Source organism: Myxocyprinus asiaticus, chromosome 41 (genome assembly GCF_019703515.2).
Source record: "Myxocyprinus asiaticus isolate MX2 ecotype Aquarium Trade chromosome 41, UBuf_Myxa_2, whole genome shotgun sequence".
NCBI lineage: Eukaryota > Metazoa > Chordata > Actinopteri > Cypriniformes > Catostomidae > Myxocyprinus > Myxocyprinus asiaticus.
In genome coordinates, this window is record NC_059384.1 from 16,026,265 (window position 1) to 16,050,877 (window position 24,613).

General features: G+C 37.6%; 1 protein-coding gene across 7 annotated transcripts in view; it reads left to right on the top strand.

The window, feature by feature from the left end:
- LOC127431439 (phospholipid-transporting ATPase IB-like) overlaps positions 1-24,613 on the top strand; it is a 102,219-nt gene that overhangs the window by 15,612 nt on the left and 61,994 nt on the right. For 2 of the 7 annotated variants that reach the window (XM_051681825.1, XM_051681827.1), the window contains 9 exons: positions 14,139-14,316; positions 18,713-18,812; positions 22,209-22,307; positions 22,460-22,505; positions 22,597-22,637; positions 22,906-22,979; positions 23,364-23,433; positions 23,582-23,709; positions 23,791-23,902. In XM_051681825.1, the coding sequence (XP_051537785.1) occupies positions 14,139-14,316; positions 18,713-18,812; positions 22,209-22,307; positions 22,460-22,505; positions 22,597-22,637; positions 22,906-22,979; positions 23,364-23,433; positions 23,582-23,709; positions 23,791-23,902 (848 nt within the window). Of the gene's footprint in view, positions 1-14,138; positions 14,317-18,712; positions 18,813-21,364; positions 21,496-22,208; positions 22,308-22,459; positions 22,506-22,596; positions 22,638-22,905; positions 22,980-23,363; positions 23,434-23,581; positions 23,710-23,790; positions 23,903-24,613 lie in introns of those variants that run through there. The other 5 variants (XM_051681826.1, XM_051681828.1, XM_051681829.1 and 2 more) reach the window with 4 other exon arrangements.

Genomic DNA, 24,613 nt, shown 5'->3' on the forward strand with positions numbered 1-24,613 from the left:
AATCTGACTTGCATAGGCGTTCATGTTATCACATCCACACAGACATAGCATGCATCAAGGGATGCGGCAAAATATCAGTCCTTCAGGTGTTTGGTGTAGTGTCCACTACAAAAAAATCATGTTCTTTATCATTATTTTTGTCTTGTTTTCCAGCAAAACTATCGAAACAACATCCTTAAAACAAAATAAATATACTTAGGTCGCAAAAAATCAAATTATATATTAAGACTAGTTTAAAGAGAATATACACTCATTGAGCACTTTATTAGGTACACCTGTACACCTACTTAATCGTGTGATTATCTAATCAGCCAAACATGTGGCAGCAGTGCAGTGCATAAAATAAAGCAGATACGGCTCAGGAGCTTCAGTTAATATTCACATCAACCATCAGAATGGAGAAAAAATTTGATTTCGACCGTGGCATAATTGTTGGTGCCAGACAAGCTGGTTTGAGTATTTCTGTAACTGCTGAGCTCCTGAGATTTTCATGCACAACTGTCTCTAGAGTTTATTCAGAATGGTGCAAAAACAAAAAACATCCAGTGAGGGGCAGTTCTGCGGACAGAAATGCCTTGTTGATGAGAGAGGTCAACAGAGAATGGCCAGACTGGTTTGAGCTGACAGAAAGGCTACTGTAACTCAGATAACCACTCTGTACAATTGTAGTGAGCAGAATAGCATCTCAGAATGCACAATATGTCGAACCTTGAGGCGGATGGGCTACAAAAGCAGAAGACCACGTCGGGCACTTTATTAGTACCATAGTGTTCCTAATAAAGTGCTCAGTGAGTGTATATTGAATTAAGTTTATTTAGCAAACAGTTTTTTCTTGTTTTAGTGAGGGTTAAAACAATAAACTTAATTCAAGATATATTCTCTGAAAACAAGTCTTAATATCTTACGAAATGTATCTTGTTTAAGGATGTTTAGATATTTTGCAGTACAATAAGACCAAAATGCTTATTAAGAAAATTATATTTTGCTGTGTGCCATTTAGTATGCAAAGGGTTAGATTGTGATGCTTGCATGGCTTTTGCATAAGGTTGGGGGTGGCAGGTATGCCTAGTGGTGTAAAGTGAACAGTCTCACCTGTGCTCTGGGATAAACCCCGGTCAGGATTAGACACAGGTGAAGTTGCAGAGCTGACAGAAAGAGGATTATTAACCCTGGTCACTGTGCCTGTAAGAGGCTTTAATTCCTCATTCACCTTTTCCATCGCCATAGCGACCCAAGCAGCAAGTGCATCCCACATTCCTAGCCTCGGGGGCAACAGGGACCTGTGGGTCACCGTGGCAACAGGACTAACATGTCACGCCGAGGGCACACCAGGTCTAGGCGGGGCTCTGTAGGTAATGGGTTTCTGAACTTCTGGTGGAGTGGCCATGCCAACGCATGTGCGAGCTCCTTTCTGGAAGCTTAGAGTGTGACTGTAGCATGCAGTTTATTAATTATTAAGAGTCTTCATGAGCATTTAATATTTGTTGTGTGCTTGGGTTTTGTTTAGTCTCGTTTAGCCAGTCTGTTGACTTAACAGCATAAGGACTGGTCCACATTGCAGCTTACTTATTTTGGTCAAGAACAGCCCATTTGGACAGGAAGAGACTGTCTGACCAACATGTAAAGCAAACAACTGCAGTTTTTTATGTTTTTTTATGTTTTAATATGCCTTTTAGAGAGAAAAACATATTATGCATATTAAGCAGCATGACCAAAGTGAGACTAATCATAGTATAATACAAGTGGAGAGATGTGCAGTGATATTGCATGGAATAAGAGAGGGCCACTGAATGAATGCATGCGGTACAGGAGAATGCAGCAGGTAAAGTGAGCACAGGTACAAATGCATTGTGATGAATAATGCAAACCAGGTCTATTCATTATTTAAAAGCAAGCTGCTTTATTGTGGTGAAAAGCTGGCAGATGGCCAAATGACCACACTTACCCTGTATAGTGCTAAGGGTCAAACTTAGACATGACTTAATCATAAGCATATATGTTATTGACTTGAAATGCATGAAATGTAGTTATCAACAGGCCCAGGTGGAATCTTCGATGTTTTTCTGAGGTTAAATGTGCAGAATTCTGTAGAATGGAAGTTTTATTTTAGAATATTATGAATATTAAGAATCTTTCTGTGTTTGTTTTTAAGCTGAAATGCTCTGCCAAACTCTCTTTTACCAATTGTTGACAAGAGTTTTTGGCTGGGGGCGGTGCACACATTATTTATATTCTGTTCATGAAAACTGAACAATTAGTGTTTATTGTTTTTTTATTATTGTTTAAGTGCAAAATCAACTTCATAGTGTTATTAGGACAACTTAAAACTAATCATAACTGAAATGTCTGTGTCCATTATGAAACTTGAGTAAGTTGGTTATGTGCCCAGTCAGTGTACTGCACATCATTTCCCAACATGATGCTGATTCCACAGTTCTGTGATGTTAATCAGGTACTAACTGTTCGTCTGCCTGGCCATTTTTGAGTAAGTGAGGCTTTCATCTGTCGCTGAATAAAATCGAAGAAGCATCTCATGGGCTTTATATTGATCATTAAGTGCGAATAGCTGACTTGGGAAGAATAAGTGGAGTAAGGAGAAAATGTGAGAGGAAGAGAGTGATCATTCAAAGTGGGATATGAGATATGTGGTGAAAAGTGGGTTATACCTGATTCCTTGGTCCAGGTCCATATTTGATTCTACTAAGGAATTATCTCTACTTCTACTCTTGGTGAACTTCTATTGTGCATTTTGCTTTATATGTTTTTTTTGTTTTTTTTGGTGAGGCAGGCCACCAGCTCACTTTTGAAGTCCATATTACAATTAAGTGTCACCTTGGAAGATAAAAAACTATATATCATAACTAGACAAAATCGCATTTATGAGCTACTGTTATCAGCGCTAAAATATGACACTGTATATTGCAAGTATATTGATTGCTCAGTTAGTGGCAAGATAGTTATAAGTGGCCAAGCTTGACACCAAAGAGATTTTATGCTTGCTATAGACCATTTTAAGGACTTAAACAGTAACAAAGGAATTAGAAATCTACTGCACATGTCTAGCCTAGAAGCATTTCCGGTAGCAGCAACACAGAACTGTCAAAATAAAATGACTAGCACGTACTTTTAGAGTCTAGACAAAACAGAACAAACAAGATATTTGCAAAAACTGAAAATAAACAACAAGGTGTCATTACCGGATCCTTTAATTAAGACTCTGAGTCAACACATTTTCTCAAAGAACATCAAACCTGAAGTGACTTATCCGGACGTGTTGTTGAAACCAAGTGCATCTACGCAAGAGAGGCAATGAAATTGATTAGATAATATGTATGCTACAGTTGTTAGTACTGCATGTATCCATCCAGCTGTTTTGCTTCACTGAAGCAGTTCATGTGTCCGTTTGTCTTTGCTTTTTCAGAGATCTAAACACTTTAATTTCCATTAGTTCCAGTTATCCAGGGAACATCCAGTCACCGAACAACATGTTCCACATTTTAATAATGGCATTTTATGACAATCGTGTTAATATTAGTAAAGTAAATAATGTTAGTCACTATGAATGAAGAGCTTCATGCTGTTGTTTTGAATGAGGGTGCGTTCCATAAAGAAATAGTCATCCCTATGCCCTGTTCCCTTCGAAGACTTTACCATCCACTGTGAGAGCTTTGAAAAGCTAAAAGGTGTGAGGCTCAAACTTTTATTGGATATTCAGTTTGAAGCAATCTTACAGCATGACTATCATGATTGTTCTCCTTTCAAAGTGCCCTTCGGAGGGTAATTTATCTCGTTTGGAATGCAGTTCGTGTCTAGCAGGAAATGTTCAAGGAACAAAAAGAAGTCACTTCCTTAAACCATCTTGAAATGGTCTATATTTACATCATGCACCTCAAAACTTGAAGGAATATTCTGGGTTCAAAACAAGTTAAGCTCAATCAACAGCATTTGTGGCATTATATTGATTACCACAAAAAATGTTTTTTTTTACTTGCCCCTCCTTTTTAAAAAAAAAAAAAAAAAAGAAAACATCAGCGAGGCACTTACAATGGAAATGAATGGGGCCAATCTGTAAACGTTAAAATACTCACTGTTTCAAAATTATAGCCACAAGACATAAACAATATGTGTGTTAATATGATTTCAGTGTGATAAAATTGCTTGCTAAACTTTTCTGTGTAACGTTATATCCAGTTTTACAGCTTTGTTGCCATGACGATTTAATGTCAACAAACCCTAAAACGACTATAAAAATGATGATTTAAACAACTTTACAGCTCAAATTGTAGAATTGTAGTTCTTTAATAATATTATAAACGTAACATTTCTGCCATCAAACCCTTTTTAAAGAAAAGGAGGGACATTACGTTTTGTGGTATTCATCATTATACCACAAATGCTGTAGATTGAGCTTAACTTGTATTGAAATAACATAAACATAAAATTGCTAAAAAAAAATTCGTGAGGTTTGTGAATTACATATGTTTAAATGACATATCTGCGCATTTGCAAATGGTATATAATAGAAGTTTTATCGATATTTTATCATTAGAAAAGAAAGTTCAAAGTGACAGGGAACTACTGAGGAGAGGCTGATAGAATACATGCTTTAGAGGTAAATAAATGAGTGCTCCACAGGATGCTGGATTTGCTCAATTTTTTTGAGGTTTATTTATTACATCTGTGTAAACGAGATATGCACATAGTATTTGCAGATGGTATATGATATTAGTTTTATTGATATTTGCCCTTTTATCATTAGACAAGACAGTAAAAAGTTACAAGTTCAGCTGCTCAGGAGAGAAAGGGAGAAAGAAACAGTCGAGCACTATAACATGATGAGCTCAAACGCATCTGTCGTGGCTCTGATATGCGGACCGTTTAAATGACACTGTGTTGCACACTGGTCTATTATTGTAGTAACATGATGGCACGTAACAACAAAATGAGCCGTGACTGGTTGTTTACATGTCTCAGCCGTTTCACAAAATCAGCCAAACAGGAAAATTTATCAGCCAAGGCCGATACGTATGTTTATATAATAAACACACATTAATAACTATACCTCTCTCTCCACTGCCCCTCCCCGAGGGCCCTCCGAGAATGCCAAATATTTGCCCCATTTCCCAACAAAAGAATCCAAATTCCCCAGTCTTCTAGATGACACTTCTTCGAAAGCCGCCACCCTCCCCATCTCCGAGCACTACTTCTGAAATGGGGGCTCTCCTGCCGACTTCCATCCCCTTAAAAAAATTTGTCTGGCGATCATAACACTGGTTAGGACCCAATTTTTTATGTGTTTATTTTTATATTGGTGACTGCCCCATTGCCTAAAATATAGAGGTTGGGGCAAAATGAAATTTGAGTGCCCAATACGTCACACATAAAACTCTGAACCTTCAACCAAAATTCTTGGATCTTAACACACCACCAAAAAACATCTTCTGATTGGCATAGCCAGCAAGTGGGTGTGTCTTTAAGACCAAGCCTATACAATTTAGAGGGGGTCCAATAGTATCGATGTAAAATCTTGAATTGCATAAGGCGCACCCTTGCATTTCTAGATGCAGACTTGATGTTTTTTAGAATCCTAGCCCACTCTCCCTCCTCCAATACCAAGTTTAAAAATTTCTCCCATAATCTTTTGACAGAATTTAAAGCTCCGTCCCCCAGACTCTGAATTAGCAGGGAGTAGTACACTGATGCCTCATGACCTTTTCCAAAAGCAGTAATCACCACTCCCAGAGCATCTGCCGCTTTAGGGGGGTGTATACTACTCCCAAAAATAATACAGAGCAGGTGGCGCAGCTGTAAATATCTAAAGAACTGAGATCTGGGAATCCCAAAATGTTGAACCAAATTTTCAAAGGATCTCAACACTCCACTCTCATACAGGACACCGGCTGTATTAACCTCCCTCACAATCCACTCTGACCAGCAGAAAGGGGACTTATTAATACATAATTTTGGGTTCAGCCATATGCTCGAGGCAACATTTAAATAAATGTCTGAATTAAACACTCTGGACACTTTTGTCCATAATGCGAATGCGAGATAACGGGGTGTAACTTAACTTTATTAGTTTGATAGAAAGGCTTTAAAATGGCGAAATAGGGGCAAGAATTTCCTGTTCAATACAAAACCAGGGAGGGGCTCTCTCAGGTGGAAGCGACCAATGAGCCAAATGTCTGAGACCGAATGCATAATAATAAAACAAAATCTTGGGTAGGCCTAGCCCATCTTTGTCAATCGGCCTATGCAACTTACTGTTTACCATTCCAAATGAAGGACTTCGTTATGCTATCAAATTGCTTGAAATAAGAGAGGGGGACATCTATAGGGAGAGACTGTAGCAGGTAGTTGAATTTTGGAATACAATTCATTTTTATAACATTAACATTCCAAATCATAGATAAATGTAATGAAGCCCACCTGCCCACATTGCTCGAAAACCTTTTTATTAAAGGGTCAAAATTAACTCTTAAATTGACTAAATCACACAAATTTGCTGGGTACAAAATACCCAAATACTTAATGCCCTGTTTGGGCCACTAAGTAAAGTTATGACATCTCTTATACATATAGATCAGGTGGGGTTTATTCGAGGCTGTAGCTTTTCTGATAACATTAGGTGTCAGAATCGTGGTCAGTGGCGAATGATCAGACTCTGGTCGCTGCCATCTCACTTGACACCGAAAAGGCATTTTGTTGCCTGTAGGCAAGGCCTTAATTACCTCACTAAACTCCTCCAAGGTTATCTCAGAATCAAGAGAATTGTTTTGCTCAGCCGTCAGTTTAGGAAGTTCTAATGTTTCCACAAAGTTTCTAATATCATCATCAGTAGACAAAGATGTGGAACTATAAAGATCAATATAGAACTCTTTAAAGGCATTATTAATATCAATGGCTGAGGTAAATATTTCACCACCAGCAGATTTCACTGAGGGAATGGTAGAAAAAGATTATATATCAAGCCAGAAGTTTTCCTGCCTTGTCCCCCGACTCAAAGTATGACTGTCTTGCCCTGAATAGCCAAAACTCCACCTTAATAGTATTAGTATTATATCTGTATTTCTATCAGGTCAATTCTCTGAGGCCTCTGCACTTTTAATATTCCCTTCCAACTCCACAAGTTCTCGTGCTTTGGATTTTTTGATGAATGAGGCATACTGTATGATCCTACCCCTAAGAACTGCCTTAAGTGCCTGCCAAGCCACACCCACAGAGGATACTGAGGACCAGTTGGTCTCCATATAAACATTGATTTCAGCCTTTAACATTTGTTGAAATTCAGGATTTTTCAAAAGGGATACATTAAAGCGGCAACTATATGATTTCCTTTTCTCCATATTTGGCAACACCTCTAAACTCACCAGGGCATGATCTGAGACTAAAATGTTTCCAATTGAGTAATCAACAACAGATGAAATGAGGGACTTGGATATAAAAAAAAATCTATTCTAGAATAAATCTTATGGCCTGATGAAAAAAATGTATAGTCCCTACCAGGACTACATCAAAAGTCTCCAAATATCTGTAAGACCAAGATTTTTACACATCCTGTGCAGCGTCAACGTTGCTCTAGGGGGCTTACACACTTTTGCTTCACTATGGTCAAGGACTGAGTCCATCAAAAGATTAAAGTCTCCTCCCAATATTATATCATGAAAGGGTGCCAGCGGTTTGCAACATCCCTTCAAGATCTATAAAAAAGCCCTGATCATCAACATTAGGTGCGTAAATATTAGCCAAAATAAGACTTTGTCCCTGAATTTCTTCTAAAACAATAATGACTCTTCCTAATTTATCTTTAATCTGTTTGAGACATTTGAATTTTAGATGTTTACTTATAAGTGTAATGGCTCCCCTGCTCTTACTTGAGCCAGCACTAAACAAAACATGTCCACCCCATATCTTCCCAAATTTTTCAGCTTCCTGCAGGGAAAGATGCATTTCTTAAAGAACCACTATATCATATTTCTTAAGCTTAAGAAGAGAAATAACCTTCCTTCTTTTTATGGGGTGCCCCAACCCATTCACATTCCTCGGGGAGAGAGACAATCCACTCATATTAACATTTGACATTTTGACATATTAGAAAAATAGATTGTGTGTCAAAAACAAAATTATAAAGACCACATTCCAACATTAGTGCAACAATCAAACCCCAAACTTCCCCCCGAACCAAACAAACAGAAAAAAGAAAAACGTGCACATTAATCCCGTGCACAACAGCGCCAACTGGCGTCCATCCTTCTAAACTCAAACAGTCCTTGTGCACCACGAGAGTCCCCGTGACAACTTTGCCGTTGGATTGCTCAAGTCTGGTGTTTCTATACAAATATAAACACAAAGAATGTGGAGATTCATCCACATAACAGTCCCGAAGGTGTGTTCCTCCACAAAACAATGACCTGCCGCTAGGCGGAACCAGCACAAAAAAAAAAAAAAGGCGCTCAGTTTCCTTGGACAGTCAAACAAATATTCAGTGAACCGGCCTATTCGGCTGCTACATGAGTGCAACAAATGACCTAATCACTCCAATGACTTGCAAGAAATACTCTACAAAACAAACTCCAGCCAATAGGAGGCATTAGCACAAAGAACGTGCAGATCACCCACAAAACTGTCCCGAAGGAGTGTTACTCCGCAAAACAAACTCAGCCGCTAGGCGGAACCAGCACAAAAAGAAAAAAAAAAAGGCGCTCAGTTTCCTCGGACAGTCAAATGGATGTTCAGTGAGTCGGTCCACTCGGCTGCAACATGAGTACCACAAAATAACTTACTCCATTGACTTTAACATTGCTTGCTGGGGACATGTTTTTTTTACAGCCATCCTTAGCATCTATTCTCAATTTGGCCGGGAACATCAGTGCAAAAGCAACCTTCCACTGATGTAAGAGTTTCTTGTATTCCTTGAATTGATCACGTTTCCCTCTTGTCGAATTTGCAAAGTCTGGGAACAAGAAAATGCTGTGGTTCTTCCAAGAAAGACTTCCTTTACTCCTCGCCTCACATAACACGAGATCCTTGTCGGATGATCTCAGAAATTTGTCCAGAATTGATCAGGGCCTGTGTCCCTCAGCGGATCGCCGAGCCGGAACCCTGTGAGCTCGCTCGATTTCCAGCTTATGGCCTGTTATGTCGAACAGACTTGGAAAGAGCCCATCCAGGAATTTCACCATATCCTGACCCTCTTCGGCCTCAGGAATTCCAACAATACGGACGTTACTCAGCCGGCTATGGTTCTTCATGTCATCCAACTTCTCCCAAACATGCTCCAAATCCCACCTTGGTCGCTAGCGGATTAGCAGATAATTCCCTCTCCGATGACTCCAGATAATCGATCAGTTTCTCAACATCCCCCACTCTTGTAACCACCTCAGTGAATTTAATCTCCATGGCAGTGAAAGGTCAACATATTACAGCAAGATCCTCCAAGTCAGCAACGACCTTTGTCAGCATTGCCGACATGTTCAACAATTCTCGCCGAACTTCCCTCATTTCTCCAACCAAATCAACTCCCAGGCTCGGGGCCTGGTCAGGGGTGTCAGCTTGAGCACGTAAGTGTCTTTTAATGCCTCCAGAGCCTGAGGATTTTGAATTCTTTGACATATTGTCCTCCTAGAACAGTTATGGAACAGAGTGTATCGAATCTCAACGTTTTATGACATTAATAGTGATAAAACTAGAAAAGTGTGAAGAGCTCACCATTCACACATCCGAACCTTGCATGGCATCACGTGACTCTCGGCCAATGCCGATAATTAAAAAAGTCAGAATATCAGCTGATTTATCGGCCTCTGTGATATATCTGTCGACCACTAATCATGTTGTTTACAAGCAAGAGCACCCTGCCTGCAGAATACCATCTCAGAAACCAAGATGATCTGATGGAAGTATGGCCCTCCATAGCATTAGAGGTTGTGTGTGTGTGTGTGTGTGTGTGTGTGTATGTACCTACTTACTGTAGCTACAGTTTGGGCACAATTTTGTACCCAAAAATAAGCAAATTCCTCCCTTTAAGGACATTTTGGAATGTCCTCATTCTGGAAAAACAATGATTTTTTAAATTCTGCAAAATAATGCAAAAAGTTTTTTGTTGGGGTAGGTTTAGGGTTAGTTACAATAATTATAGAAGATTTATATAGAAACAATAAAAGTCTATAGTAAGTCCCCATTAACATAGCTGAGCAAACGTGTGTGTGTGTGTGTGTGTGTGTGATGTGTGTGTGTGTGTGTGTGTGTATCTTATCCCTCTTGTTTATGGTTTTGCATGACTGAACAAGCATTTGAAATGGTAGATATGGAGACATGGATTAATTTTTCAAATGAACTGAGCCACACCTCTATTATAGTACCTCCTGCTTACCTGTCCTGTCTGTACACGTTAAATGCATTATATTTAGATGTTTAAAAGGAAATATTATCTTACTTTCTCCTCTCTCCTAATAATGCTTACTATAAAGATTTGTGGTGAGTAAAGTATAAATAAACGAACATGAAATATTAATTTGAATTGAAATTATTTTAAAACAATAAGTCACAGAGTGATACAGTGTGATTGGTTGTCTTCACAATGCTCAATTATACAGTTTAGTGGTCATTATACAAAATATTTGACCAATCAGTATCTAGTATTCCAGAGAGCTGTGTAATAAAGTATGATATTGTTTTTATTTTAAAGCTTAAAAATTTTTAATTTTATTTTAAAATTTCTTATTTCATGTATCTTAAACTGTGCAACTGTTTCCACTGTTTTGAGTCTTCTATTATTAACAAGAGTAATAATATTTAATAATATATTAATAATATTTTACTCTCAATTTGACTTTCATATACATTGTATGGCCTCAGGCAAAATTTCAGTTTCATAAAAACAAGGAGGAGCAAATGAGCATGAAGTGACCTTGCCAGTCAGTGAGCACGTTTAGTGAGTTTTAATCCATAATAGTGGAGCTAGACAGCTGTGGCCCTCAAGCAGTGTCTGCACCTTTAAATGTAAGGCTTGTTTTCTTTGCGGGGTAAACACTGTAGTTAAGACAAAACGCAAGAATGGAAGGGCTCGTTGTCTGGAAATAAACCATCTTCTCTTACTGGATAGACTCAGCAGAGGGGAACCTTATAAACAATACGTCCAGAGATTGCCCAAGGTGGCCCAAATGACACGGTGGGAGAGGGTTTGGGCATTTGTCTGTTTGAGAGACTGACTGGAATGGGAGAAGTGACGCGTGTAGTCCATCTCTCCACGCCTGCTTTCGACCACACACCAGCTGGGTAAACTCTCCTGTCACATCCAGACAGAGCTGTTATTTACATAGCTTACATTATTTATTACGTGCGGAAAAAATAATTATTTTCCAGTCACATCTCTGCTGCGACAACATTTGAGAAAGAATCGCAGTGAGCGGCTGTGTCCCAAAACCTAGTGAGCTGCACCACGGTAAAGATAGTTTGCGGTTTGAAATTCAGACTTTGATTGGCTATAAACCCGCTATGCGCCGTCGTAGACATGTAAATAATGTTGTTTTTTTTTATTCTTCATGATTTGTGAATTCAGGTGACATCATCATCCGCTCTGCAATCGGTCGTTTAAATTTTACAGCTCTTCACTTTCTGATGCAAATAGCTCCAAAAGCTGAACAACTAGAAGACTGAAACCACTCTCATCTTGACCAGTCTGATTTGTGATTTTTTTCACAGCAGTTTGTTTTCCTGTCAACCCTTTTTAAGTCCATGAGTCGGGACAGTGACAAATAAGCGCTCTTCACTTTCACATTTCCAGCAAACATGCAGTCTGTGTTCATGCAAATGTACTTGTTTTAGATAGAGCCTGATTTGTGAAAACTTTCACAATCACATTTATCACGTTTGATTGCGTCGTACTGCTCTACCCCCACTGCCTTGAGTAATAACAGGAAATCAGCTTATAATTCTAAAAACTGGCCATCTTCACAGGTCACAGTAGGCTCAAAAAGACCTTGATGATTTGTGAATTTTTTCACAGATCAGTTTTTTTTTTCTCCAATATGGAATGCCCAATTTTTGGAGTTCTGGAGTCAACAGTTTACCTAAAAAAATCTGTTATATGATTTGAGAGGTCTCATTCTTCAAACAAGATAATTTTGGTGGAAAAACACTAGTTTCACACAACTGGATTTGTGAAAACTTTCACAGATTGATTTTACTCAGTTTGATGACTGGTTTGTTTTTGACAAATTACATTTTGATATGGATGATACGTCAACTAGCTAGTTATTTTGTTTAACCCTTTTGTGGTGTTCGGGTCATATTTGACCCATTTTAATTTTGTTTCTTTAATAAAAATGGTATCCTTCATCTCGGTGGGCCAAGGCTTGGTTACTTTTCCTACATTTGCCATCTGAACACACAAAAAAAATTGGACTGTATTCAATGAGTTTAGGCCACGTTACAAAAAAAAGTAACACTCGTGGTGTTCCAGGTCATTTTTGACCCACCATAGGAAATGAATGGGAAAGACTAAAACACAGAGCAATTATAACAGCCTATAACTCTGATTTTTCAACTGTTGACCCAAGAACTCAAAAAAATTGGTTAAATGACAGAAACTGATCTGTGAAAAAATTCACAAATCAGGATGGTCTATTTAATTCTAGTGTGACACGTCTAGGTGCTCATTTTGTAGAATTATAAGACGTTTATTGGTTTTATGGCGTAGAAAATTCATTTTTCACAATGCTAATATGCATGAAGCCATTAAAATTACAAAAATCAATCTGTGAAAGTTTTCACAAATCCAATTCTTTGTGAAACTAGTGTTTTTCCACCATAATTATCATGTTTCAAGAATGAGACCTCTCAAATCCTATAACATAGATTTTTTAGGTAAAGTGTTGACTCCAGAACGTAAAAAACGGTTGAGACAAAAACTGATCTGCATGTTTGCTGGAAATGTGAAAGTGAAGAGCGCTTATTTGTCACCGTCCTGACTCATGGACTTAAAAAGGGTTGACAGGAAAACAAACTGATGTGAAAAAAATCACAAATCAGACTGGTCAAGATGAGAGTGGTTTCAGTCTTCTAGGTGTTCAGCTTTTGGAGCTATTTGCATCAGAAAGTGAAGAGTTGAAAAATTTAAACGACCGATTGCAGAGCGGATGATGATGTCACCTGAATTCACAAATCATTTAGAATAAAATGCAACATTATTTACATGTCTACGACAGCGCATAGCGGGTTTATAGCCAATCAAAGTCTGAATTTCAAACCGCAAACTATCTTTACCGCTGTGTGAACTGCCTACCTAGACAACACTTAGAACGTTTGAGTCGAGCGCACACACCGGACGCGTCTAGTGAACGTTCTATATGAAAAACGGACCAATCAGGGCTAGACTGTTAAAACGGTTAAAACCTGTTATTTATAAAATTAACTTATTTTATTGTTATTATTATTGCAATGACTGCGTATTCATATGGTTAATTAGAACAAGATCATTTTAAATGAGTAGATCAGAGAGCAGAAATATCACAAGCTGACTTCGATGTAACGTTCAGAAGTTATTTAAATATATAACGAATCATATTATTGACCAAATTCTTACCGATGATATTTGCTAAGTAAAATCATTTCATTAAAGATGGACGGTTTTAAAAAGTGGCTGGAGTGGCTCTACAGTGCGTCAGAATTAGAACGGGTCATCCGTTCACTCGACGATCCGCTCGCGTCAGGTGTAGAGGTGTGAAAAGCTGTCTAGGAAGGCAGCTCGATAGATTTTGAGACACAGCCATTCATGTCGCTTCGTAGCCCGGAGCATTTTTCCAGCGCTTCGAAAAAGGGCTTTTATAAAGATAAACAAATGCACAAGGTTCCCTTCAAAGGTGACAAGCCTGTGGTGTTTGCTGCGCCATTGTGCACCCATCAACACTTGCAATAGAGGGGGTCCCGTGGGCGTCGCGCCTAAGCTGGATTGGTGACGGGATGGTAATAATGATGATGTGCAAAATGAAAGGGAGGGCGGTGCACAGAGGGGAACGTCATTGACATTAGGGGCCGCTTGCATCATCATACAGTAGTAGTGTTAGTGTCCACCGCACTGAACTGTAAACCACATTTCAATGTCTGTTCTTCCTCCTGTCTTTCACGCGCACTCACGCTAGCCTCGCCTCTCTCCCATCACTCAAACGGTGCAGGACCCGCGTGCTCGGCCGCCGGCTACCGCAAGGCAGAGGATGAGATGTCCGGAACCACATCCCAGGCGGACCCGATAGATGCCACAGCGCGGACTGTGCACCTCAACCGGCCCCAGACCACCAAATATTGTGACAACCATGTCAGGTGAGTCATTCACGAGATGCATTAATAAAGGAATCTTTAAGACAAATATTACAGAATAGGAAAAGGCTACATTGCAGACCAATTCAGTTGTATTTTTTGCTTAGAGTGTGTAAAGTCTCACAGTTTACTCTGTTTTAAATATTGTATGCTTTCTGTTGCTTTAATGCTGCAATTAAGGGCATAATCACTGATTATTCAAAGTGAATTTGTTATTTCCATATGGAACATTCACATTATTTAAGAGGCTGTAAACTATTGTATCTCTTAATATGTTAGATAGGTTAGTATATTTAGTGCACAATTGGTTTGGCAGATTTACAGATAGTGTATTAATCTAGACAAATCTTAGAGGACCCTTGAAAGCTTTCTTTTTTTTATAAGTCAGTCCAGAATCAGGTTTAGTTATTTTTATTTTTATTTTATTGATTTTAATCATGTTTTTTTTTCTTATTATTTTATATTGCATTTTCAGAGAGAGAGAGAGAGAGAGAGAGAGAGAGAGAAAACAGAAACAAAACAAAGATCTTGTGACACTTTACAATAAGGTTCTATTTGTTAAGATTAGTTAACAACATTAGTTAACATGAACTAACAATGAAAAATACTTTTAAAACATGTATTATTATTATCATCTTTTTTTATATTAATTTCAACATATAGTAATACATTTAAAAAAATCAAAAGTTGTATATGTTTACATTAGTTAATGCACTATGAACTAACATGAACTAACAATTGTATTTTTATTAACTAACATTAATAAAGATTAATAAATGCTGTTATAAATTGTTCATTGTTTGTTAATGAGACCTAATGCATTAAATAATGTTAACAAATGTAACCTTATTATTGTAATTTGCTGCCTGTATCCAAATTTCTGGCTTGTGATTTGTAAAAGATTTAGCCTAATAACTATATATATATATATATATATATATATATATATATATATATATATATATATATATATATATATATATATATATATATATATCAAGTCATATTTACTAGATAGAACCAAACGTAAATGCCTAATCCATCACTACCGGCCATCCATGCATCAATTTTACTCTTCTTTTAGGGAGTTGTCAGTTTCCTATAGTTCTCTTTTGCAGTTTTTTTTCCCACAACAGTATGTTCTTACATTTTGTTGTACCTGTTATTGCTTTAATTGGTAACACTTTACAAAATAGGTTCCATTTATTAACATTAGTTAACAACATTAGTTAACATGAACTAACAATGAACAATACTTATTGATATACTTGACTCATCTTTAAAGATCCCAGATGTTTATGAATTTCTTTCTTCAGCAGAACCAAAATGAAGATTTTTATAAGCATGATTTGCTTCAGAAGACATTAATTGATCGACTGGAGCCATGTGGATTATTTTATGCTGCCTAAATATGCCTTTTGGACTGTCAAACAGCCAGCAACCTGATGGCACCCATTCAGTTGCATTGTATGGACATACAGAGCAGAAATGTGCTTATAAAAATCTTCATTTCAGTTCTGCTGAAGAGGGAATTACATACATATCTGTGATGGCTTAAAGGTGCATAAATCATGAGAGAATTGTAATTTTTGGGTGAACTAATCCTTTAAGCATTTATTAATCTTGGTTAATGTTAATTTCAACATATACTAATATGTTTTTTTAAATCAAAGTTCTGTTAGTTAACATTAGTTAATGCACTATGAACTTACATGAACTAACAATGAACAACTGTATTTTTATTAACTAGCATTAACAAAGATGAATAAATGCTGTAAAAATGTATTGTTCATTGTTAGTTCATGATATCTAATGCATTAACTAATGTTAACGAATGGAACCTTATTGTAAAGTGTCACCCATTAATTATTAATTTACACACAATATTCTAACTGTGTTTTATGACTCAGTAAGGATGCAGCTGTTTCAACACAGATCATATTTATTAGCCAGAAATACTTATAGATTAATTGTAAAATACTTAATTTAAACTAAGAAAAGTATTGCCCTCAGGGAATTCCATGCTAGCTTTATGCAAGTACTGTACATCTTGAGTGAGCGAATAGCCTCCATTAAGTGAAGTACTCCATCAAAGATTTCCTGAGAGTACACCAAGGTCATATAATGGGCTGTGCTTAGCCAGAGTTCATCTTCAATTCCTGCAAAAAAGGCTTTTTGGTCATCATGAGGTCTCCAAAGTGGCCCAGTCCTTGAAAGTCTCTAATAAAGACTTGTCATATCGACCTGTACACTAGCCCTTATGTCAGTTTGCTTGTATACGAGATTCGTTTCTGGATAAGGAGCCATATGCAGTAAAATTCTAATGATGACTGAATTTTTATGAATATGACCTGTGACAGGAGAGTTTACCTAGCTGGTGTACGGTCAAAAGCAGGCGTGGAGAGATAGACTACACGTATCACTTCTCCCATTCCAGTCAGTCTCTCAAACAGACAAATGCCCAAACCCTCTCCCACCGTGTCATTTGGGCCACCTTGGGCAATCTCTGGACGTATTGTTTATAAGGTTCCCCTCTGCTGAGTCTATCCAGTAAGAGAAGATGGTTTATTTCCAGACAACGAGCCCTTCCATTCTTGCGTTTTGTCTTAACTACAGTGTTTACCCCGCAAAGAAAACAAAAGCCTTACATTTAAAGGTGCAGACACTGCTTGAGGGCCACAACTGTCTAGCTCCACTATTATGGATTAAAACTCACTAAACATGCTCACTGACTGGCAAGGTCGCTTCATCTCATGTTTGAGATGTTCGCTCAATACAAATACCATAATAAGCCTGTTAGATTTGAATGCTAGATCATTTTCATATTAGTGAAGGGGTGCTTGCCAATGATTTATAGTACCCTACACACAAAAAAACTCACATAAAAGCTCAGACAGAACCTCTCAGTATTGACACATAGACTATCACACACTTTTTCGATCTGCCATTATGAAGATTGGATTTTGCTCTAAAAGGCTTTATTTTGGATCCTGTAACAACATTAAGGCTGGCCTGGAACCCCAGATCTGCATTTGTCATTGGCTAATTTCAAGAATCAACAGCTCGAATTTAGATCTGACCTTCCGCTCATCAACCTCTCTGCATAATGCCTCTGTTGTCTGGAGCAGTGGAAATTATTATTAGATTTATTCAGATCTCTTTCTTCTTCCTTAATCCTCATTTTTTATTTACAAACCGGTTTCTACTTCCCATAACATTGGCATCAACTGGTCAACTGTCAATCACAGAGTAACCAGAGCGACAAATCCAGCAGCACACAAAAGTTTGGGCCAATGCCAGGGATCATTCAGGCAGGCATGGCAGTTATATCATCCACATCAGTCTTTTAGGGTATTCCCAAATACTATACAGCATAGTCATGGTGGTGTGGGTTACTGTATGTGTGTTATTAGACCACTAAATGTTAATGAAGGGGATCGTATGAATGGTCTCAGGTGATCTTTGATGTCAACGATAGCCCGCCGTACTTCCAGGTCAGCCACTGAGGCTGTAGTGTGGGTTGCACGGAGTGTGTTAGGCTGTGAACTCGTTTCCAGTGAGCCCAGAAGGGTGTCATGTTTGCAAAGAGAACCAGAAACATACTCGTGCTCACACAAGTACACATGTTGTTGTATAGAAACAGTGCATTAAAGGGTTAGTTCACTCATAAATATTTTGCTCACCCTCATAATCCATATAACTTTCTTTCAAAAGTGAATTAACATTCTGTTTGACATCTTCTTTTGTGTTCCACTGTAAAAAAGAAAGTCATACAGATTTGGAACAACATGAGTGTGAGTAAATGATGACAGAATTTTCCTTTTTGGGTGAACTATATCTAGAATGCTGTGAAAATCCTTGGAATGTGCCTATGCTTGGATTTAAACAGTACATGCCTCCCATGCGGCTCCAAACACACTCCCACACAAACAGATTCTTACTGACTCATGTTTAGATTCAGATAGACAGTCTTGGGATGGAAGCAAATATGTTGTCCCTGAGGTAAATTTTAGGGTTTCTTAACAGCTATTTTATTGACCGCAAAGCATTTACTGCTGCAATCAGCTATTCAAGAGCTACTTACAGTTTGATCAATAAAAATAATTGACTAAAACAGAGAGAAACATCCATCCAAACAGCCCAGACATTTATTTTGGGATTGTTTATCTAAATTTAAATGCATTGGCCAGTAATGTGTCAGGCATTAAAAGCAGGTTGGTACTGGCTTCTATCAAAACACTTGGAAATGCTTTTTTCACAAAACTTGAGTGGAGCTAATCCTAAATTAGTGCTGTAATGGCCCAGACCGTATATATAGACATTCTAAAAAAGTTAAAACTGGGGTGAAAGATTGCTCACTAAAGAGATATAATGTAAATTGTCCCTTTTACCTTTCCAGCACAGCTAAATACGGAATCCTTACCTTCCTGCCGCGCTTCCTGTATGAACAGATCAGACGAGCAGCTAATGCTTTCTTCCTCTTCATCGCTCTCATGCAGGTATGACCCTTGGCACACAAACACACTCGCACCATACAATACTGCCTCGTCTTTGTCCTGAGAACCTCAAAGTGTATTTATTACACAAAGTGACACATAAGTGTCATTTTGAGCCATTTCATTGGGGATATCTGAGGATCTAAACTGCTTGTACTGACTTCCATCATTTGCCTACATATCCATTTCTGAAATGGATGGACTCTGTTTGGAAGTGGTCCACTATGACACTCTCATCCACTTTGAGTCACTATACACTCAAAGTGTACATTGATCTAACCTGTTAGGCTAGTCATGCATCAAACAGACTACAAGCTAAATGGGCGAATCTTATGAAAACCGTCAAGAAATGTCGGCCCATATTTCACTCCACAATCAAAAGAAAGAAATTAAAAAATAAATGCCTATTTTTAAAAGATTAGTTCACCCAAATTGAAAATTCTCTCATCAAGGTCTTTTTATTGATAAAACAAGAAAAATGTAAGTATGTAACAGATGTATCATAACTCTTATACTTAACAAAAAAAAACAAAAAAAAATTTAAAAAATAAAAATAAATTAGAACCAACAACAGCCAGACCAGTCAAAAGAATCCTACAAAGATAAACATGCACAATATGTTGGTAAAAAAACAAAAACAAGCTTACATACATTCATATGTACATAGCATACATTCAGTCCAGTTCTTCAGCTTCCATATTTTCCACAAAAATTAAAAATGGTTACCAAGTGGTAAAGAATCTCCAAGTTGATCCTTTCATGGAATATCGGATTTTCTCCAACTGTACATGATACAAAACGTCCTTAATCCAGTGTCCATATGTTGGAGGGGAAGAGTCTTTCCATTTACATAAAATTAACCTTCTGGCAAGAAGTGAACAAAAAGTGATAACATCAGACTGGGATCTGCTTAAGTTAGCATCCTGACTAATTACTCCAAATACTGTGGTAGACATTATTGGAGCAATCGATTGACCAAACATTTTTGAAAAAGTCTCAAAGATCGAACCCCAATAGTTGAATAGCTTCGGACATGACCAGAACATATGATATAAAGTGGCTGTCAATTGTTTGCATCGGTCACATGTAGGATCAAGATCGCTCCTGATCTTAGCCAATCTAGCCTTAGACCAATGGTGCCGATGTATAATTTTGAACTGAATAACTGTATGCCTAAGACTGATAGAGGATGAATATATTCTTTGGATTGCTTTGTGCCATGTATCATCTGATATTTGCTCATCCATATCTTTTCCCCATTTTTGTTTTAAAGAGTCTAAAGCTGCGAGGTTATATATATTAAGTAGTTCATACATTTTACTTATAGACTGTTTTACCTCAATTTTTTGCTCAAGAACAGAGTCTATGAGAGATTGGGGAGGGCAAGAGGGGAAGCAACTGGAATGAGAGGTCACAAAACTTCGAAGTTGTAAATATCTATAGAAGTGTGTCTTCGGGATAGTGAATTTCTGAACCAACTGTTCAAAAGAGGCAAATGTTCCATCCATATAGAGATCATATAGTGATGTGATGCCATTTTTAGACCATATATCAAACGCTGCATCTATTACGGATGGAGTGAACATATGGTTTTTCCATTACTGGTGTGGCAAATGGAAGGTTGTAAAGTGCAAAATGACGCCTGATTTGGTACCAGATCTTAATAGAGTGCAACACAACTGGACAGGATGTGAAACTAGACACAGAATGTGCTAATGGCAGCTTGGTACATAATACTGATAAGGGGTTGAACTGAATGGATGTTCTTTCCATTATTGCCCAACTGGCTGTAGTATCTTCTTTTATCCAGTATAGTATTGCCCTAATATTTGCTAACCAGTAATAGTATAGAAAATTTGGAAGTGCCATACCCCCGAATTTGCGAGGTCTTTGTAATACTCTGTCCGTTACCCTGGGGCGCTTTTTATTCCAGACAAAAGCTGTAATCTGAGCATTTAGATTGTTAAAAAAAGACTGTGAGTAAGATTGGAAGACACTGGAAAAGATATAAAAATTTTAGAAGAACAGTCATCTTAACTGTGTTAATCCTTCCACCTAGGGAGAGACACAAGGAGTCCCATCTTTAAAATCCTGTTTTAAATGAAGATCTTTAGAAGAATATCTCAGCTCTGTAGGTCCATACAATGCAAGTTAATGGTGACCAAATCATTTATGCTGCCTTTATGTGCATTTTGGAGCTTCAAAGTAATCCATATGACTCCAGTGGTTTAATCCATGTCTTCTGAAGCGATTAAATCGGTTTTGGGTGAGAACAGACCAAAATGTAACACCTTTTTCACTGTACATCTTTCCATTGCAGTCACTAGGAATGATTTCAAGCTTGATTACACTTCCTAGTGCTTGATGCATAGTGACGCATAATGTAATCACGCTTGGAATCATGATCTCCAAGAAGACTGCAGATTTCACGATTTATAGTGAAAAAAGGAGTTATTTTTTGGTGTGTTCTCATCCAAAACCGACTGGATCGCTTCAGAAGACATGTATTAAACCATTGAAGCCATATTGATTAATTTTATGCTGCCTTTATGTGCTTTTTAGAGCTTCAAAGTTTTGGTCACCATTGACTTATATTGTATGGACCTACAGAGCTGAGATTATTTTAAAATCTTCATTTGTATTGTGCAGAAAAAAGAAAGTCATACACATATGGGATGGCATGAGGGTGAGTAAATGATGAGAGAATTTTCATTTTTGGGTGAACTATTTCTTTAAGATCATTATGCATTATGACATTTTTTTAATAACAGTTAAGCACATTTAAACACTCCTCCCTCAATTCTTAGTAGCCTACTGTAATGCAAAAATTGTCATTGTCATTACTGTAATGTGAAAAATATATATATATATTTTTTATATTGTGAAATACCTTTGTACGTACACATCATGGTAGTATTTGTTGTACTCTATTCATGCTGATTTAATCCAAAAAAAAAAAAAAAACAGTGTCCAGATACAATGATTTTCACTACTGTATTACAATAATGAGAATTATAGAAATGAGAATAAGATTTTTTTGCATTACAGTTATGAGCATTTTTTATGGAAAACGTGCTCAGTTGTTATGAAAATAACTTCACAATGTTAAAAATCATAATGGCCCTAAAAATTTTTTCATTTTATTTAAGCAAAATATAATTTACATTTCTTTGTTTTGATTTTAAGGTAAATATGACCCAGATATTTCTTTGTGAGATTCACCCAAATAGCTCAAAACTTTCTTCATCTTGTTTTGTTTACTCATTAATTCAGACACTCTTTTTACTATCTAATCAATTTTTATTTTAAATAATAGATGCAACTGTTTATCAGCACTTGAAACATAAAGCACGTCATTTCAGCACCTAAGTAGTGATCTGTGTACATTTTCAAATGCAGCAAATCCCTGATGTCTCACCAACGGGTCGCTACACAACGCTGGTGCCACTTATCTTTATTCTGACAGTAGCTGGGATCAAAGAGATCATTGAGGATTATGTGAGTATTCTGCTCCTAAGCACTGGATTGACTGTTTAGATCACAGACTTGACCGTGTTTTGACAACACTGGATAAATGCATTGTCATTAAAATGCAGTTGACATTTTAGATGATTAATGCTGATCAGGTGTCATATGTCTTGTTCTTACAGAAAAGACACAAAGCAGACAATACAGTGAACAAGAAGAAGACAACAGGTTGACTATTAGATTCATATAGTGTGCGTGTAATTGTGTGTGTTTGTACGCTCATGGGAAGAGTTTTTCTGATAATGTCATCATTTTCCAGTTCTGCGTAACGGAGCATGGCAGACCATAATATGGAAGCAGGTAACCCTCAACTTCTCTCTTTCCATCTCTTCTTTCTTATCCCACTTCACCTCCTTTTCTACTCTTGTTGTTCAATGATGCTTTCATTTCTGACATTGTGCAAACTGTTTTTATTCTGCTGCTTATTTCAGTTCATGTCTCCCCAGCTCTTTCTTTACTCTCTCCTCTTGATTTTTGCACACCACTCTTTGTTTCATGCACTATTGTCTCTTTCTCAATCTCATTTTCTCCCTCCTTATGCTGTTCCAATGCTGCACCTGCCCACTAGGTGGCAGTGGGAGACATAGTCAAGGTGACCAATGGGCAGCATCTCCCAGCTGACATGGTCATAGTGTCCTCCAGGTCAGCACCATAGTGTGTGTTTGTGTGTGTATCTGTGGGGTTCGTTGTGTTGTGTTTGTGCTGTATCTAGATTTATACCTATGTAAGATATAAGAAGTATTTTACGAGTGGTTTGGTGATAATTTAGCTACTGAGAAAATGTTTCAGGTACTCTGTAGCTTTGTTCAGACAGGCAGCAAAATCAGATGTTTTGGCATATCCGACTCATATCCATTTAGTTGTTTGTTGTCTTCATATGTCGTTTGAAATCCAATTAAAATCAGATTTTTAGACATTCAGTCTAAATTGTCAGTTTGGATTTCAAGTAGTTTGTTTTTTGTCTGTATTATGTTTATAATTGTGTGCTGCTGTTGTATTTAAATCGTACTGCTGTTGTTCTCACAGTGAACCTCAGGCCATGTGTTATACTGAAACATCCAACTTAGATGGAGAGACCAACCTGAAGATCCGACAGGTCAGCTGCACATCACTAAAGTCATGAATCTTAACAAACATTATGTTTGTGTGTTTCATGTACTTTATCTGTTTTGAGCTGTATATACTGAGACAGTAGAATATAACATGCTCATTGCAGAATGTGTGTGTGTGTGTTTGTGTTATAGGGTCTCTCTCTCACAGCTAGTGTTCAGTCTCTGGAGGAACTGATGGCTTTATCTGGTCGACTAGAATGTGAGGGGCCAAACAGACATCTGTATGACTTCACTGGAACACTGCGCCTTGATAACCACAAGTATGTAAACTCACTAATATTGTTTTTCCACACATACACATGTGCACACACACACTGATAATTAGCTGTTTTATACTACAGCCCAGCTCCACTTGGGCCAGACCAGGTGCTGTTACGAGGTGCCCAGCTCAGGAACACTCAGTGGGTTGTGGGAATTGTAGTCTACACTGGACATGATTCCAAACTCATGCAAGTAAGTGTGATATACATTTTTTTTTAACCTTCACTTGAAATCATATTAATCTGTAGCATTGTCAAAGATAAGGTTGTTGAAAGTACCAAGGTACTACCATTTTTTTGGACATTTGTACCATCGTAGTACCATGGTATTCTTTGAAGTACCTTGGAGTACCACGTAAATACAATGTTGCATGAATATTCTAGGCATTCAGTATCATGGTATATATCAAAGTGCCATGGTAATACCATCAGATACCATTGCTGTACCATGGTTCTGCCACAGTACTCATAATCATAATCGGATCTTTGGTACACAAATTTAATGGTAAAACCATCTGAAATTCCTGAGACAGCACTAATTTAATACCTCTATAGATTTAAACTAGGCTTTCGATTTAACGTGTTAATTTAGTGCCAATAATGAAATGAAAAATAATGCATTAAAAATTACAATTAATACACAATTAATCATGCCCCCAACCTGTAAGTAAATTCCGTAATAAGTAATGTTCCTACCATCAGAGCAATCCAAGCTTGATATACCACCTTTTTGCAGTAGGGGGCAGTCAGCGCTCCAGCTGTACTGGCAACACGCCTTGTCAAACCAATGAGAGCAACAGGCAGCTCAACTTTCCACAGACAGACACGCTTTTGCGCTAAAAGACTGCTGGACTGAGCACAACAGAATGCCAGAATCTCGAGATGTGTTTTTTAAAAGTTTAAA